Raw genomic sequence first — 16,716 nt, 5'->3', positions numbered from 1 at the left:
ATCACTCACTGTCGCTGTGACATGATATCATCCCTCTTCTTCACCGCTGCCTCCTCTTCCTCTATCTCCATCCCTCCTCTATCTCGCCTCAATCTCTCATTCTCACCCCCCACCCTCTCTCTCTATCTCGCTCTCTCTCGCTCTCGCTCATGCCCTGAGGTCAGAGTGTGCTGTAGACTATTGATACCGTTACTAAAAATATAGGATTCCTCCACCAGCCGGCTAAAAATAGAGCGAGGGACATGGACCACAGGAGACTAAGGAGGTGGGGGCAAGAAGGAGAAGAGAGAGATGAAGAGAGACAGAAAGAGAGGGAGAGAGAGAGGTTACTGGCTGTGCTACTTTACTGCTGTTCACTTGTATTCATTGTGGGGTTAAATGAAAGTGTTTGCCCAGTCTTGAATGAACTACAGCTACAGAGTGTTCTCTACTTCCACCTGATACTCAGAACTGTAAATCTGTGCAATTCGGACCAAAGTTTGTAGCCTGCATCCTCATCTCCACTTTAAATCAACTTCACTGCCCCATCTCCCCGTATCTCTCTGCCCCTCTTGACTTTTTCAAATTGAGTTTCACTTTATGGGCAGGATCAGTGCTGCCAAAGCAGGTTGTAGGTATCAAAACAAGTGAAATAATTTATAAAAGTAACAAATCACAAATTTGTGTAGCATTTTTTCTACTGGTTTCACTGCAGTTCCAATAGTTTTGATAAAGACTGACAAGCTGCGATCATAAGACAGTACAAATGTAAAAGAATTCAATGTGCACAAGAAATAAAATTGATTTAGGCCTCATAATAAAAGCAATAAAATAGACACACTATGCAACACATACTACATTATTCAACACTATACAACTAGATTACTGCACAGTGTACTTAAATTAAAGAAAAGCATCGTTTAAAAAGGATTTGTATGACAGGAAAATATGTAGTAGTTTGACCTCTCTCTCTCTCTCCCTGTCTCTCTCTCTCTCTCTCTCTCGCTCCCTCTCTCTCTCTCCCTCCCTCTCTCTGTCTCTCTCCAACACTTCTCTCGCTACAGTATGTCTCTCTTGTAGCCAAAGTAGCTTGCTGAACCGATCCACCGCAGTGCCTGGGACAGATTGAGTGAAAGAGAGAGTGAGGGATTTAGACGATGGGTAAGGGGGCTTAAGGGTAAACACACAGAAGAGCGAGAGAGAGAGAGAGAGAGAGAGAGAGGTGGTGGGGAAACGGAGAGAGAGAGGGGGGAAAAAGAGAGAGAAAGGAGAAAGACCAAAATCCACCAAGCCTCCCTGGTGTGAGGTTTCTTGGCTACTGACGTGTGCGCACGACTCTTGTGGCAGGGTGAGTATTTTTCGTTTTGAATAACACTTCTGTGTGTGTGTGTGTGTGTTTTGGCAGTAATTGTGATGACGACGCCTTTTCAGTCTGACTTAGTCATTTTAGATGGATTTGTGTGTGTGTGTGTGTGTGTGTGTGTGTGTGTGTGAGATGACAGCTTTGAAAAGAGCAGCATCCCTAACGTGTGCTCTTGTGTTCGCGTAAAGACGGAGACGCTCATGTTCAGCTGAGAGCGCACAGGAAGATCACAGGAAAAATGTTGCCTTTAATCGAGTCCCTGTGCAGCTTTTATGGCCATTATTTGTTTTTAATTGTATCCCAATCTTATGTCTGAGTCGCTCACATGTTCCCTGCTCTGTTTATCATCTCCAAACTCCGCGTGTGAGTGTGTGTGACAGTGGGGGGGGGGGGGGGGGGTTGTCTAAACAATCCTATGCGCACATCGCTGCTTCATTCAGTCCTCCGCCAGGACCCTGATCCTGCCTTACATACATGTAATGAACAGAAAACACCGTAAATGTTGTCACTATCCGCTCGGCTCCGTGGAAAACGGGGCGAGTTTTGCGAGAGTGTGCACACAGCGCAACTCAAACGCTTGAAGAGAACAGGAACCCACCCACTGAGTCACGATATCTGCCGTTCAGTCGTTATGAAGTCATTTATTTATTTTGTGCTGAGTGAATCCATCCTCCCTATCGAGCAGCTTTATTGAGACGTTGCACAGTCAAGGCTGGTTAGTTTAGCACAGGTGTAGGCGCGTCCACGCCAGTGCATGCGCGTCCATGGTGGGTAGCTACTCCCTCCATTTTTTTGGGCCAAGGTCTTTCTGTTCCCGCCTTAAAGACTCTGTGCAAACATAGTTTTCGTCCTCCTCTCTGTTCTCACCTCCTTCTGCTTCCTTCACATCTCCATATCCTCTCCTGTTCTCCGTCACTCCCTCCTTCTCTCGGTGTCTCTCTTTCCTGAGAGGCTTAGAGGTGATGTCAGTCTGTAGATTGTGACAGATTAGAGAGAATTAAACCTTTTGTCCCCCTTGTGGCTCCTATCTAACCAATTCAATTGGCTCATTACTCTCTGGGTGAGGGAACTGAGGAGCCAATCTCACAGTGCTAAAATGGGATTGTTATCACAAATCTAACAGGGAAACTGATTTTTTTTTTTTTTTCACTCAATCTCAATCCCAAGTCTACAATGGCTATTTCTCCAAAAGCTGCAGCAGTTCTTTAGAGGGTTTTTTTTTTTTTTTGGAGGTGAATTTGTTCCCCTTATGTTTGTCCAAATCCACTGTAAACCAGCTGATGTCTGGAGAAGAGATGAGGGAGCTGTCCGTGGTGCTGAACAAGTCTGGAGGAGCCACTCGGGCACATCCACTCATTTCTGCAGTGTTGCAACTCCAATTGATTCACACTCACTCCTGACCACTTTGGCACATCCTCCAGCTGCTGGAAGGTGTGATTGTTCATCCCTGAGTCCCACTCCTCTCTGCTCCTTGCTCTCTATACCCCCCCGTCCCACCCCCCACTCCACCCTCTCCCTCTGTGCTTCCACTTATGTGTCATTTCAGTGAGTTGTTTTTGATTTTGCAGCGACTCTACTTCAGACTCTCTCATTCACACTGGCTCAAACTCTTCGCTGCCGCTCCTTGCCCAACCTCTGGCCTCACCCCTGCCTTCCCTTCTCGTCTACCACTCCCAAGTCTCAGCAACAGCGACGGCCACTGCTGGCCCTGCTGTAAGATTCAAAACCACCGATTAAAGAAGACAAAAGATGGAAAATGAATGGAACTTGTGCGACACATATAAAAATTTATGTAATCTTCAAAGAACAAAGGCTTAAATAGCAACTTACCATACATATGTAACCTTTGCATGACTCTTGAGTGACTCGTTTGCGACACCGTATCACACCTTGTCAGTTTCTGACACTTCTTGTCCAGCAGTAGTCACTTCTTAGAATTGGGTGTCACTGAGATCAGATCTACTTTCTCTTCTTAGAAATAAGCTTTTCCGGCTTCATCTGTTCTGTTTGTCCATCTGTTGTAACTCACGCCATGCTTCATCTGCTTCTTTCAGCCTTAACATGCCCAAACTTGTCGTATCTCTGAGGGTTTCTCGTACGTGTACCCTTTACCACCAGCGAGCTCTGTTCTGAAACATCATTCTTGTGCCTTGCTCACAAAAGACGCTCCATTCATCCCTGCAGCTGCATAGAAACTCGACTTCTATAGCGGTCACGTCTCGCACAGTGGCTGTCCAGATAAGATGAGGCCAAGCTTAATCTTTAAGAGTTTATTCCCCACTAGAATTAATGTTTCTATTATAACTCGGCTCTTCAAAGGCTCAAAGGTTTGTCATACAAAGGAAGTACAGAAGAAGAGTAAAGTGGTCCTCATGTTTTAGTCATTCATTTGGCATTTTGTGTTGTCAAAGCTTTTCTGAAGTGCCTGATAAATGGTCAGTCTTAAATTAATTGCTAACCCTATAAATTATGTATTTCATCCTTATGCAAAGATGATAAGGTACAGAAGCTCAGTGTCTATTAGGTTACGTGGTCTTGAATATTTGACCTGGGATTTTTGGGTCAGCATTTACAGAGGATGAAAAAAACCACAGAAAGAATCTGGTCAGCTGCAGCACTGTGAAGATTTTATGAATGACAGTCAAACAGGCCAGCTGCAAGTATGCAAATGAACAGCTCAGCACAACAGTGGTATGCAGAAGGAAAGCTCAAACACACATTTTTCCAACCTTGAAGCAGATGCATTTCATCAGCAGAAGATCATGTCTGATTTCACTTGTGTCAGCTCCTGTGAGGACAGGAGGATGAAGCTGTTACATGATCACCCAAACTGGACAACTTAGAGGTGAAAAACATTCCCCGCTACAACAAATATCAGCGCCTTTTTGACAGTAAGGATCAGACTTGCTGCCTGTTGTCTACAGTCCGGTCTGTAGGCAGCACAGTGTGTGTATCTGTTGCTAAGGAGATGCATTGCTTCATGGGCATAACTGGGTTCTTCCAGCCAGTTATTACTGTGTCACATTTCATATCTAGTGACTTTAATGAACTTTAATGGCCTGCACAGTGTGTGGAATACAATGTGAAAGTCATAGCATGAATGTAGCAACAAAAAAAATCTGCAGCTAGTGAGAGAAAAACACTAGGTTATATACTGTACAATATAAAGAGCACAAATGAGCCCTCATGCTCAGATACCACATCGAAGTAAAAGTGAAACCAACTTCTCACAATGGAAGATATGAGGTGAAATGACAGGTCAGCTGCATTACAGTAATGATCCTCCTGTTGTGGCACACACTGTGCTGTATAACTCAACAAAATGAGGGTGATTACAGTAAACAGCATCACCGCTCTGTGTTTCCCGTATGAATTTACTCTCCATTACTTGTCAAGCTGATGATACTGAACAGAGGTCCAAATTAAGCAGAACCTAGTGGCTAAATACACACACACACACACACACACACACCAAAACACGTGCACAGAGATTCACAAATTCATACAGACAGCATGCTCAAAGGATCAGCAGCGAAGTCTTTCCCAGTCAACCGGAACTAAGTCACAGAAAGACCATGTGTGAGTCACACAGGACCTCTCCTCCCCTTCCTGATCTTTGTGTGTGTGTGTGTGTGTGTGTGTGTGTTTTTATTATCTATCTTTCAGTTTTTGAAGTCTTTGCCTAACTTCAGTGGTTTACCGTGAAGTCATCATCTGTTGCGGTGGCTCCTCTCTGACCTTTAACAGGATTGGTTGCCAGTGGATGTGTCACTAACTCATCTTTAGCAATAGCAAGGCAAGACGGGAAAATAGCCAGCAGCTGTTTGCATGAGTGCACGTCACATGTCTCTCTCTCAGTGTGGCCCTGCTCCTAATGACCTCCCATCCATGACCCCTTCCAAATTCACCTACATTTTTGACTCTTCCGTTCTGACGTGCATTTCCCCTCCTCTTCTAACACCCCTTGCTCCTCGCTCTGCCCTCCAGATGAGTTCGTGCAGCAGCCGTGCGTTGACCATCCTGTCCACAGTGTTTGGAGCCTGTGGGCTGCTGCTGGTCGGGGTGGCTGTGTCCACAGACTATTGGCTGATCATGGTGGAGGGTATCATCCTGCAGCAGAACCAGAGCATGGAGGTGAAGATGGCGCTACATTCAGGCCTCTGGAGAGTGTGCTTCGTGGCTGGTAGGAAGACGTAACAGCATGTTTGAGTCTTCAAAAATGAAAGGATGACAGTAGAAGACAGATACATGGGCACATTCTGAGACACAAACACGCAATGCAATCCAAACAGTGCTGCTGTGTGTGTGTACATATGTACACATAGTTACAGGAGCAAAACACCCAGAGAGAGGTAGACGAAAGTAGCAGGGGAGGGGAGGAAGGGGAGAAAAGAGAGCGAGCGAGCTCCTGGCCTCCGAAATCGTAGCTGTCACAAAACATGATCATTACCTGTGAGCCGGACTGCAGAGACCCACATGCTTTATTCTGGTTTTGTTTTGTTTCTTCATGCATCACTGACTTTGATCCTAAAAGCCAACCCTAATATTTTTCTCTCTGTGTGTTTCCTCACAGGATCAGAAAATGGGAGATGTGTTGCATCAGAGTACTTCACCGAACCCGATATAGAGATCACCACTGAAAACACCGCAAACATCCTCAGTGAGTAAAACATACAGCAGCCCAATGATATCACGCATCATCTACTGTAGCTGTGAGTAACTGCAGAGTTTTTAAGCTTTTTAAGTTGATCAATCAACAGAAAATTAACCTGCAACTGTCATCAACTGTCTCCAGTTTGTTTGTTTTTTTTAGAAATAATGCCAAAATCTTCTGGTTGTATTTTCTCCAGTGGGAGGTTTAGTCTCTGTTTCTTATTGTAGTAAGCTGAATATGTTTGGGTTTTGGATGGTTGGTCAGACAAATCAAGACATTTGAAGACACCATTTTAAATTCTGGGAGAATGTAAAGGACATTTGGCGACGCACATCACACAGTTTTCTGATGTTTTACAGACTAAACTTGTGAAAATAATAAACACAATAATAAATTGTGAAAATAATCATTAGCTGCTGCTCTAATATTACTTGTTCTCCAAAAGTAATCAGATGAATTGTATTAAGAAAGTGAGTTAGAAAAGCCAGGACATTATTATAAACAAAATATTGTTTTGAAGTTATTTGCCCAGCTACACAAGTGTTCAATTAAAATGGAAAATAAAACTAAATTATATTTTCTTCAATCTAGAATGATCTATCGAGATGATTTTAAAATAAGAAAAAATAATAATTTGGACAAGAGATTTATCATAAGGTCATTATGAACAGTCAATTTATCATTGCTTTTTTTTAAAACAGTAAATAATATACATGGTAGGAAGGATATAAGTTATATTTCACTTAATAGCTGTTCTATCAATGTGACATAACTGAAATAGAGAAAAAAAAATAATAAAGAAAGCTTAAAATAATAAAGTGAAAGCTGAACTTCTTTACTGTTTCTCTGTGGTTTAGCTGACCCCGCTGTTTGTCAGTGTTTTTCTTTGTACCCTCTCAGTAACATTTTACTCATAACTCTGTTTCCAGTAGCTGCAAAGCATTTAGACTCTTCACTCTAAATGAATCCTGTTGAGATTTGGTTGTACTGAGAAAAAATTCACTATGGTAAGAAAAAAAAACTGTTTCCCATGCCCTGTTTTAGAGGTGCATCACTGCATAACTGTGCATACTTTATATGTCCTGGGACATTATCATTCACCTTCCCAGCAGTTACAGGACACGTCCCATCAGCTTTGTTTAACACTGTGACCTCTCTGTCCCCACAGAGATGGTGCGTACAGCCACACCGTTTCCGATGGTGTCGCTGCTCTTTGTCTTCACGGCCTTCGTCATCAGTAATATCGGACACATCCGGCCTCAGCGCACCATCCTGGCCTTTGTGTCCGGCATCTTCTTCATCCTCTCAGGTGGGACCCCATTACTCATGTCCCGCTGTCACCACTCCCTCACTCTGTGATTGATTACCACTGCCTGGTGTGTCCTGTGTCACACATGGAGACACTCCATCATGGCTCTATTTTTAGTGTATGATGCAGATGTGTGGACTGTCATCAGGAAAGGTGATGAGATTACTCTTCATGACTCCTGCAAGGTGAGAGTTTTCTGCTCCTCTGACTTTGAATAAAATTGATGTCACTATTACAAACTGGCTTCCCTCAGATTTCCATGAAATACAATGGCAAAAATGTGGAGAAAAAAAAAAAAAGCAATATTGCTTAAGCAGTTTTCCAGCAGGAGATTCTGCATTAGTGTAGTTAACCCTCTTGAACAGCAGGTGGCTGTAATGCTCTCATTTCTTGTGCTCAGTGTGTGGAGTAAAGACTGTCAGGAGCCAAATTAGACCTCATGTTCTCTGAAGGCTGTTTCATTCGACACGTTTGAGAAGGAAGCAGCGCGGCAGAGCTCAGAGGAGCATCAAACACAGTCTGATGCGACAGCTCTGACTTGCCCTAGCAGGGACTTGCTGATAAAGGGTGTTGCAGAATAATAGGTGTTATGTAACAGGGGTTATGTAATGATTATAGCCTGTGCAGGAAGTGTCGCAGTGTTTTACTTTATGAGGTATTTTGATAATAGGGTGATAATAAAGGGGCAAGTGTATCAAATTGCTTTTCAGCGGTTGGATATTCTGCTGCACTAAGCCTCTCTCTTGAAACACTGCCTTCCCTACTCACCCCCCCCCCCCCCCCCCCCACCCCTCCCCACCCTCCCCCCACCCCCCCGCTCATGCAGCCTCTCAGATTTCTTTGCTTTTTCCGTTTCTCCCCACTCTCACTCACTCTCCTTTCTCTCACTTCCTACTCACTCCTTCATTCAGAGTATATTCTTTCAGTAGTCTGAGTCACTGTGGACCACTGTGGTGGTGTTTTTGGACTATTGAGTGATATTAACCTGTTTTGCTGGCATCACTGAAACAGCGGTCTGATAAATATTGTAGTTTGGGTCGGCTGTGTTCTGGTTAATATTACACAATTCAGGGCAGCAGCAGAAAGACACAGCATGGAGCCACAGCTGCTCATGCTCAGACAGTTTCTCGCGTCCTCTGGCAAACACACCACCAACATCTTGCTTATGCATTTGTACTTGCAGACACTTCATTTATTTCACATCTTTCTCCCTTTTGTCTCACACTTTCTCGTCTTTTATTTGCTCTCGGTGCACTCCTGCATGTGTGTCTCCCACTGTTTCCAGTTGTTACTTATTTAGATAAAGATGTACTTCCAGTGCAGGATTGACAGCAGCATGGTTTCTGCATTTCCCATGCTTTTCAATTTTAAACCGACAACACAACCTCTTAAACCGACCATTCATGTAAAGGACATAACCGCTTGACAGCCCTGTGGTACATTTGAATATTGCAGTGAAAGCTAAAAATACTCATATTTGCTGCTTATAGCATGCAGCTTTCTTTGAATATTGATTCTTCGATGTTGGCCATATGTGATATCTCATGCATTTAACATTTCTAAGGCAGCATATAGAGCATGTGAGTGTTCCTGGATGAAGAGGGGTGGTTTAATGTTGTATGTGTTGCTTCTGGGTGAAAAGCCTATTCTGGTGGATGCTGCATGTAGCTTCTTACTAAATGGTCTTAAAAACTGTGTCAAACCACTTTCACATTTTTACTTCCTTTCTATCCTCTTTAACTCTCCGTTTAAACATGTCTTTATTGTTAATTGGAAGAACCCATTTGAAAATAATAATAAATTAATAATAATAATAATAATAATAGTAAATGTATGAATTCAGTTAGTATTCAGAATATGACATTACCTTAAGACAATTAAATGGAAGAAAATTGTTTGGTAAAGTTTAAATGGATAGCCACATTACATTTATATGCGTATCTGCAAAACATTCACTGACATTTCCAAATTTAATTCGTTTTTCTTTGAAATATCCTGCAATACAGCATCCACTAAAGCATTCCAAAATTTTTTTTTTTCAGACATGCAAAGCACTTACTTAAGGGAAAGATGGTGGTCTGGTCTTGGGGTTAAATTCTGATGAAGTTGAAAGTGACTTAGTCATAACTGAAAACACAATCCTTAACCAAAGTGGTTTTGTCTCCTAAACCTAACCACGTTTCCTTCCCTCAAAACATATTTTGGCAAAACAAATGGGTCTTTAAATGTATTTTTGCATTAGACAGAGCTGCTGCAGAAGGCACAACACACTTATGCTCCTCCCTGATAAAAAAAAGGCAGTACAATCAGAAGGTCATCTGGTCACCCCTACAAATGCTTCATATGTGCAACAATATTACTTATATATAATATATATATATATATTATATATAATATTATTATTTGATATAACTTATCAAGTTTCTCTCTTCTATAAGAACAAATCATCCCTTTAACCAAAACTTAAGCAAAGCTTTTTCATTTGTGGGAGTAATTCATCGTTATCTATCTGTCATTATGATACGTACACACACTCACGCACACACTGTCTCTCTGGTCTTTCTCCCATCACCTTATTAAAGTTAGCATTTGGAGGCTAATTGCTTGGCACGATCACTCCACATCCCATCTCTCCCTCTCTCGCTCTGTCTCTTAAACCCTCTCCACACTGGTGCAGCTGTCTGGATTGCCATATAATGACCTCCTGGCTCTCCCTTGTATCTGACTCTCTTTCTCTCTCTGACTCTCTGTCACTGTTAATGTGCTGTGTGCAGGCCTCAGTCTGGTGGTGGGACTTGTGCTCTACATCTCCAGCATTAATGACGAGGTGATGAACCGGCCCAGGGAGCCCGAGCAGTTCTTCAACTACTACTACGGCTGGTCCTTCGCCTTCGCTGCCTCTTCCTTCTTACTCAAAGAGGTCAGTCTGTGCTCTGTGCATGTGTTTGTGTGTTAGAGAGAAAAATAGGGGCAATAAATAGACATAGCGTGTAATTACGCACATATTCTACACACCAGGAATGGAGTACTGCTGCTGAGTGTGCAGCCAGGTAAGATGATTAGTATTCTGGAGATAATGTGAGGTATCAGTGGTGATGACGCAACGCTGCAGGGTTAGTGTGTGTCTGTGTGTGTCCTCATGCGTGCGCCCATGCATGATGCAGTTTCATGCGAATCCTCTGCTCATCCTCCCCCCTTCCCCTCTCTCCCTCCCCTCCCTTCCCTCCTTCTCCTTCTGCTTCTTTCCCATCATCAGCTGCACTGCTCTTAATGTGGTGCAGTGGACAGTTCAGCATGAACTAACGTCCTCTGCTCCTCTGCAATCCTCTCATCTTTCCTCCACACTGTTGTTTTTCCTCTTTTGCCTTTAGATCTATTTTAGCTCAAAACAGATGAAAGTATTTATACCTTTGTACTTAATACATCCCTTTTCACTTCGCTTTCATCAGTCACTTTTAATGTAATTTCCCCAGACAACTCTTGTAACAGTTACTTTGAAGTTTTATTTTGTCTTTGAAATCATTTTATTTATGTAAGTACATGCCTCTCTCCCTGTCGCAGCTTATCTCCGCTCATCTCTCACTGCTATCCTTTTTCACTCACTGTCTCAGGGGGCCGGGGTGATGTCAGTCTATCTGTTTATGAAACGTTACGCTGAGGAGGAGATGTACCGCCCCCACCCTGCTCTCTACCACCCCCGCCTGTCCGAGAGCAGCGACTACAGCGGGCAGTTCCTGCACCCAGAATCCTCCTGGCCCCCGCCGAAGCGAGGCCGAAGCACCTCCGAGGCCTCAAGTGACATCTCCATCCAGCTCAACCAGGCACCACCAGCGCCAACCAAAAGCAACCTCCAGACAGGCATCCATGGAAGCCCTCCCTCTGGTTCCTCCTCTGCAGGGAGCTACCAAATGCCCCCTCAGTCTGCCGGCTACCCCTCTACGCACACCCTGCCCAGGTCGCACTCCTCACATCCTCAAGGCCAGGCTCTTCCCATGGCCATGCCTCCATCGCCTGTACCTCCCCCTCACTATCACACACACATGCAAATGAGCGCCTCCCCCTGTTAGGAAGAGGGAGCATCAGGGAGGAAAGGAGAGACACTGACTCCTAATAATCATATAAAATGTACATTTAGACGTGGATGAGAGTTAATGCCGAGGGTGGAGGGGAAACAAATGTAGCTTTGGGACAGTGTGGAGCGAGAACAAAAGAGGTTTCAGAGATTGAAAAGGAAATTTTACACCGATGTGGTGATTTTACAGAAATGGTGATGGACAGAGAGAAACAGAAAAGGACAAGTATGGGAGAAGAAATCAAGGAAGGAAAGAGGTACGAAAGCGTTTCCTAAAAAGACTTTAGAGGTTAAGCTGAGTGGCAGAGGAAATACAGGGGAGGGAGAGCGAGGCAGGGAGAGAGCAAGGAGCTGCGGTATAATGCGAAGATACTGCAGTGCTGCGGGAAATTTGTATGCACTTGGAAATGTACAATGCAAAACACTGATCACAGAGACTGAGGATACACATAGTTTTATACATACATAATTCATGAAGTACATGGACTATGTACCTTTTTACTAAAAGGTAAATGTGGTTAAATATTCTTGTCTTCTCTGAATTTCTTACATCATCAATCCAGTTTCATAACTCACAATGTCAAAGTAGAATTATAATATTATAAATTCAAACGTATTAGTTAACGATAAGAGTCATTCTGAAATGAGAGCGCTGTATGTGAATGTTGTTAACATTCGTGAACAAAATACAGACGGAAGTGGATGATGTTCTGAAATATCATGAGGAGAAATCAACTTTATGTTTTACATATTTCTTTAAGATACAAATTTCTAATTTCTTGTACATAAAATTGCACATGAGGACTTCGATATAGCTGTTGTAGATTATGAATGAAGCTTTAGCACAAGTCACATCAAGACAATATCTGACTCATTCTGCTCTGGATGAAGATTCTGCAACAGGCACACTACAATCAACAACACCCCCGCCCAGGCTGCAGTGCACGCTGGTATGAAGGAGGAACCACCCGACACTGATACAGAGGTCTGATGCCCTCTACTGGCCACTGTTCCGCACTGACCCTGGACCAGCCCTGGGTCTAGTTCACCACTTTTTCACACACCCTTTCCTCCTCACTGACCTGCACTGTGTGTCAATGGATGGTGCAGCACTGAGGTGTTGGACTGAAGCTGTTGTCTGTCCAGAGGCGGAGTTGCGGCAAATGTCAGGAGCGACAAGACATTTTGAGCTGTACATGGATCTAGATAAACGCTTTACAGAGTGATTAGAAGTATTTTTTAAAGCTCAAATGCTGTTTATATATCTGGAAATCTCACATGATGAAAGTATTGATTACATTTGCACTTAATGCTCAAAGGACAATACCACTGTTTGTGAAAAGCAGGTCCTCTAGTTTTGACAAGATGCCACGACTTTATTTCTAGTGTATTTGGTGGCCATTTGCGAGAGTGCAGCACGCCATATAGTTTTTATAGGGTATGAATAACGTTTTGTTTATAAAATGTGATCTGAGTCACCTTCTGTTTAGGGCTGCAACTGCTGATTGTTTCCATCAAGGGCTAATTATTTTCTTGATTTATTTTTCTCAATTTGGCATTCATAAGCAGAATATATAACCATTTAATGAAGAGTTGACAGCACCCCATAATATAGTTATTCCTGTATTTGTCCTGTGGGCAAGAGGAGGCTGGTGTACAAACACACACAAACATATTCATGAAATGTTGTTATACTGCTTTTAAAAAAGGTGGACTTAAAGTGACGTGTTCCCCTTTTGAAATCCTCCAAAACCCAAACGTGTTCAGTTTACTATCAAATATGATAAATAACACACATTTGAGAAACTGGAACCAGGAGGTGATTACGAAATTTGTTTTCCATTCATTTTCTCATTCATAGTTGTCTGAATGTGTGATTTGAGAAGTTTGTTCCATGTATGAACTTTCTTCACACATCACATGGTAACAGGCTGTATCATAGGGAACTGCAGGAGGTTTTGTTTCACATGTTATAGATGGGGCTATATTGAGGTGTTGTATATGAAGTAATGTACACTTGGTTGCAGGAATGCTCAGATTAAGCTGCTCACATACCGTGCTGTATCTCAAAGGTGCAGAATAATAATAATCTTAAACATTAGCTCCTCTCAAGAAAAGAAGGACCTACATGTCACAAACAGTGGTATTTTCATTTAGAATATTTATATTTTGTTCGCTTGTTTTTAAGCCACAAGATGCATAGAGATATGTCGATATGATGTATCTGTAATGAGAATTAAACGACTGTGTCATTGTGTAACGGCTGGTTTTCATTATCACTGTGATGCTGGAGAGAGGGAAACACAGCAATGGCCTACAGATGATGATGTGTGAGTTGGAAATCGTAAAGACTTACAGGGGAAGTTGTGAAGTGAGATCACTGAGATATCATCTTTTTTTTTTTTTTTTCCGCAGGACTTTGTTAATCATGTGTGCGGTTTTTCAACACCGCCCTGCTTTTTGTTTATGCAGCTGCACAAATTCATAATGAGGTGCAGCGCAGTGTAATTGCAGCCTTCTGCCGTTGGTTCAGCTGTTACCATTAGGGGTTAAGTGCCTTGCTCAAGGGCACCTCAGCAGTAGCTGTTGAAGAAGATCAAAGTATTTCCCTGTCTAGATTTTCCCTGCTATTAGGCTTGCTGCTTAAAAGTCCAGCTTTTTAACCTTTACTGCCGACCCCATGGTGACCTTCGTTACTGCGGACAGCTGAGAAGCAATTCTGATCTTTTCTTTTATTCTTTTACAAATGACTTCGCCTTTAATGTTTCAAACCATTCGATAATCATTTGGTGCCTCTTAATCTGCCGCAGTTCTTTTCTTTTTCATCTCTGTACCTCTTTGTTTTTCCCTCTCTACCCGCAGCCGTTTTCTTTGCGTCTACATGATTATATAAAAGGGTGTAGCTGTGCTTGCTTCTGCATAAATCCTAGTCTTATTGCACATGTCCATCTTTGTTAAAAAAAATGGGTAAAACAAATGCTTTTCAGTGCTTTAATGGAACCAATGCTGTGTAATCTGGAGTTACATAAGTCAGTAGAAATTGTAATAAGAGCTCTGTTCTTGAAAGTGTTGACATCTGTCACTCACTTTCCTCTGATATACATGAATTAAACTTTTAACATGGATTCATTTCACCCTGTCTGTGCCCTCGCTGGTTATTCTTGTCGTGATATGTTCAATACATTTTTTTTTTAAAATCTTATGCTTTAAAAATGTTCATATAACACGGTAAGAACTGAGAAATAAGCCCTAATTTTGATGCATATCCCACCATGCACTTCCATGACTATAATAGATAAAAGAGTATTTTCTGGCTGGTCTCTGTGATGGAGGGAATCATTGTAAGTGAGTGCACACCACACTGCAGTGAACCACTGGGTGTTAACCAGGCTCCCTCCTCAGTCACGGCAAGCCACCACAGCCTGAGGGCAACCATTGATCAGAGTGTTTTATGGATGTGTGCACTTGCGCGTGGCTGCGTTTGTTGGCGGATGTGTTTGCGTACGCATGAAGGTTAAAAATTGTTTATCATAAGAAGCCTGAAACTAAAACACAGCATTAAAACATTAGACTGAATTGTAACATTAAGTATCTTCACTTAAGGGAAGTGAAAAATCTTTAAATCAGACTTATTCCTTTCTACGAAACAGGGACATCTATGTTGGATAAACACCTCTTTCAAAGTATTGCACAGGATTACAGATTTTTTTTTGGTCAAGGTCAAAAAGAGAGTACAGTAAAGGAGGGAGCCATGTAGGTGAACTAATAATACGTACGGAGCAACAGCCAGTCTCAGTTTCTGACCAACGAGAACAGAAAGTAAATTTAATGTCATATTAAACTTTTAACACTAATTAAAAACTATTATTTCTGCTGGAAAAAGACTGTGTGTGTCCATGTGTGTGTCTGTGTGTCAGTGTGATATAGAGTGAGAGTGAGAGCTGTTACATTAGGACGTCAACATCAAACATCCACAGGTCAATACAACTAAAAAGCGTGAGCACTCTGCTGTCTGACTTCCAGGACTGAGAGTGTGTGTGTGTGTAAGTGTGTGTAAGTGTGTGCATGCAGGAGCATCTCTCCTGATGAATGAAGCCTGACTGTGGGTGTAAACAATTGAGATTAAATTGTGACTTGTGGTTGTTGTGGGGCCACTTTTCTGTGCTTTTTATTGTGTGTGCGGCTGTTTGTGCAGGCCAGTGTGTGTATTTGCTTCTGTCTCATTTTCTTTTGTTTGTCTGTGTATGCGTGTGTTTGTGTGTTAGTGTGTGTTTGAATTTATGTGTGTGTGGTAGTGTGGGTTGAGTGGATCTCTCTTTTCACCATCACCATTACTGCATGAAAGACCTGTCACTCTGTATTAGCTCTCTCCAGCTCTCCCTCTCCCCTTTCTGTGCATGTGTTTGTGTGTGTGTGTGTGTATGTGTGTGTTTGAGAGAGAGAGAGAGAGAGAGGAAGGGGTGAACTGGACAGCAAAGCCATTTTAAAGCTATTGAAGGTCATTGTCTGCTCAGTTTTGTGCTTCCTAACTGCTGTGTGTGACCAGCAGCTCAGCCACTGGCTCTGTTTTTATAGATCTGTGGATGACATAATCTGATCTATATCATAAACAGAGAGATCCATCATCATCAAAGTCATGTGACTAAATAATTATGACAGTAATAGTCAATTATCACCCAGCTCCTGCTGAATTTCTGTCTATATTAACGCAGAGATATTGACCTGTAGATATTTGACTCCATGATTTAACATCTCTCTCTCTCTCTCTCTCTCTCTCTCTCTCTCTCTGCAGGGCTGCATTTCCCAGAACTACCAGCGCGGCCCTCATCATCATCATCATCATCATCACCACCACAGAGGAAAAGTGTCCCACTGGCGCTCCATCGAGTCGCTCTCCAGCAAAAAATATCGACATCAATAGCATACACACACACACACACACACACACACACACACACACATATATATAACCTGGTCATGGCTAATAGGCTACTTACAAACACACAGCCCCGCTCGCCCTGCACACGCTCCAATAAGCACATCCAGACCAGTTTCCTCAATATGAGAGAGGAGAGAGAGGGAGGGGTGGAGTGTGTGTGTGTGTGTGTGTGTGTGTGTGTGTGTGTGTGTGTGTGTGTGTGTGTGTGTGTGTGTGTGAGGGGGGTGGGGGTTAAACCTTGATCTCCGTGATCTTGTGGCACAACATACTGTAGTAGAAAATCATCTCGTGTCGATTCTGACATTATCCGTGGACCTTCACATCACCGAGGAGTTCGCGGTGGGATGCGACAAGTTGCTTGCGTCGGGCTCAGTGTGGGAGAAACAGATAGCGGAGCAGA

General features: G+C 42.8%; 1 protein-coding gene across 1 annotated transcript; it reads left to right on the top strand.

Moving 5' to 3' along the window:
• The first annotated feature begins 1,064 nt into the window (after positions 1-1,064).
• Positions 1,065-14,511, top strand: cacng7b (calcium channel, voltage-dependent, gamma subunit 7b). Its single transcript, XM_071469320.1, has 6 exons — positions 1,065-1,327; positions 5,330-5,525; positions 5,916-6,002; positions 7,165-7,305; positions 10,080-10,225; positions 10,917-14,511. The coding sequence occupies exons 2-6, from the start codon at positions 5,330-5,332 to the stop codon at positions 11,370-11,372; spliced, it is 1,026 nt and encodes a 341-aa protein (XP_071325421.1). The 5' UTR covers positions 1,065-1,327; the 3' UTR covers positions 11,373-14,511.
• Positions 14,512-16,716: the final 2,205 nt, after the last annotated feature.

Source organism: Trachinotus anak, unplaced genomic scaffold (genome assembly GCF_046630095.1).
Source record: "Trachinotus anak isolate AG129_WGS33_773 ecotype Australia unplaced genomic scaffold, CSIRO_AGI_Tana_v1 ptg000032l, whole genome shotgun sequence".
Lineage (NCBI taxonomy): Eukaryota > Metazoa > Chordata > Actinopteri > Carangiformes > Carangidae > Trachinotus > Trachinotus anak.
This window is presented reverse-complemented; position numbering and strand designations above follow the sequence as displayed.

What these genes read in the sequence shown, in the direction of transcription:
- cacng7b (XM_071469320.1), top strand. Translation starts at nt 5,330, where the DNA reads ATGAGTTCGTGCAGCAGCCGTGCGTTGACCATCCTGTCCACAGTGTTT. An exon ending in AAACACCGCAAACATCCTCA is followed by an intron (nt 6,003 to 7,164) that starts GTGAGTAAAACA and finishes CTGTCCCCACAG; the next exon opens with AGATGGTGCGTACAGCCACA. An exon ending in CATCTTCTTCATCCTCTCAG is followed by an intron (nt 7,306 to 10,079) that starts GTGGGACCCCAT and finishes TGCTGTGTGCAG; the next exon opens with GCCTCAGTCTGGTGGTGGGA.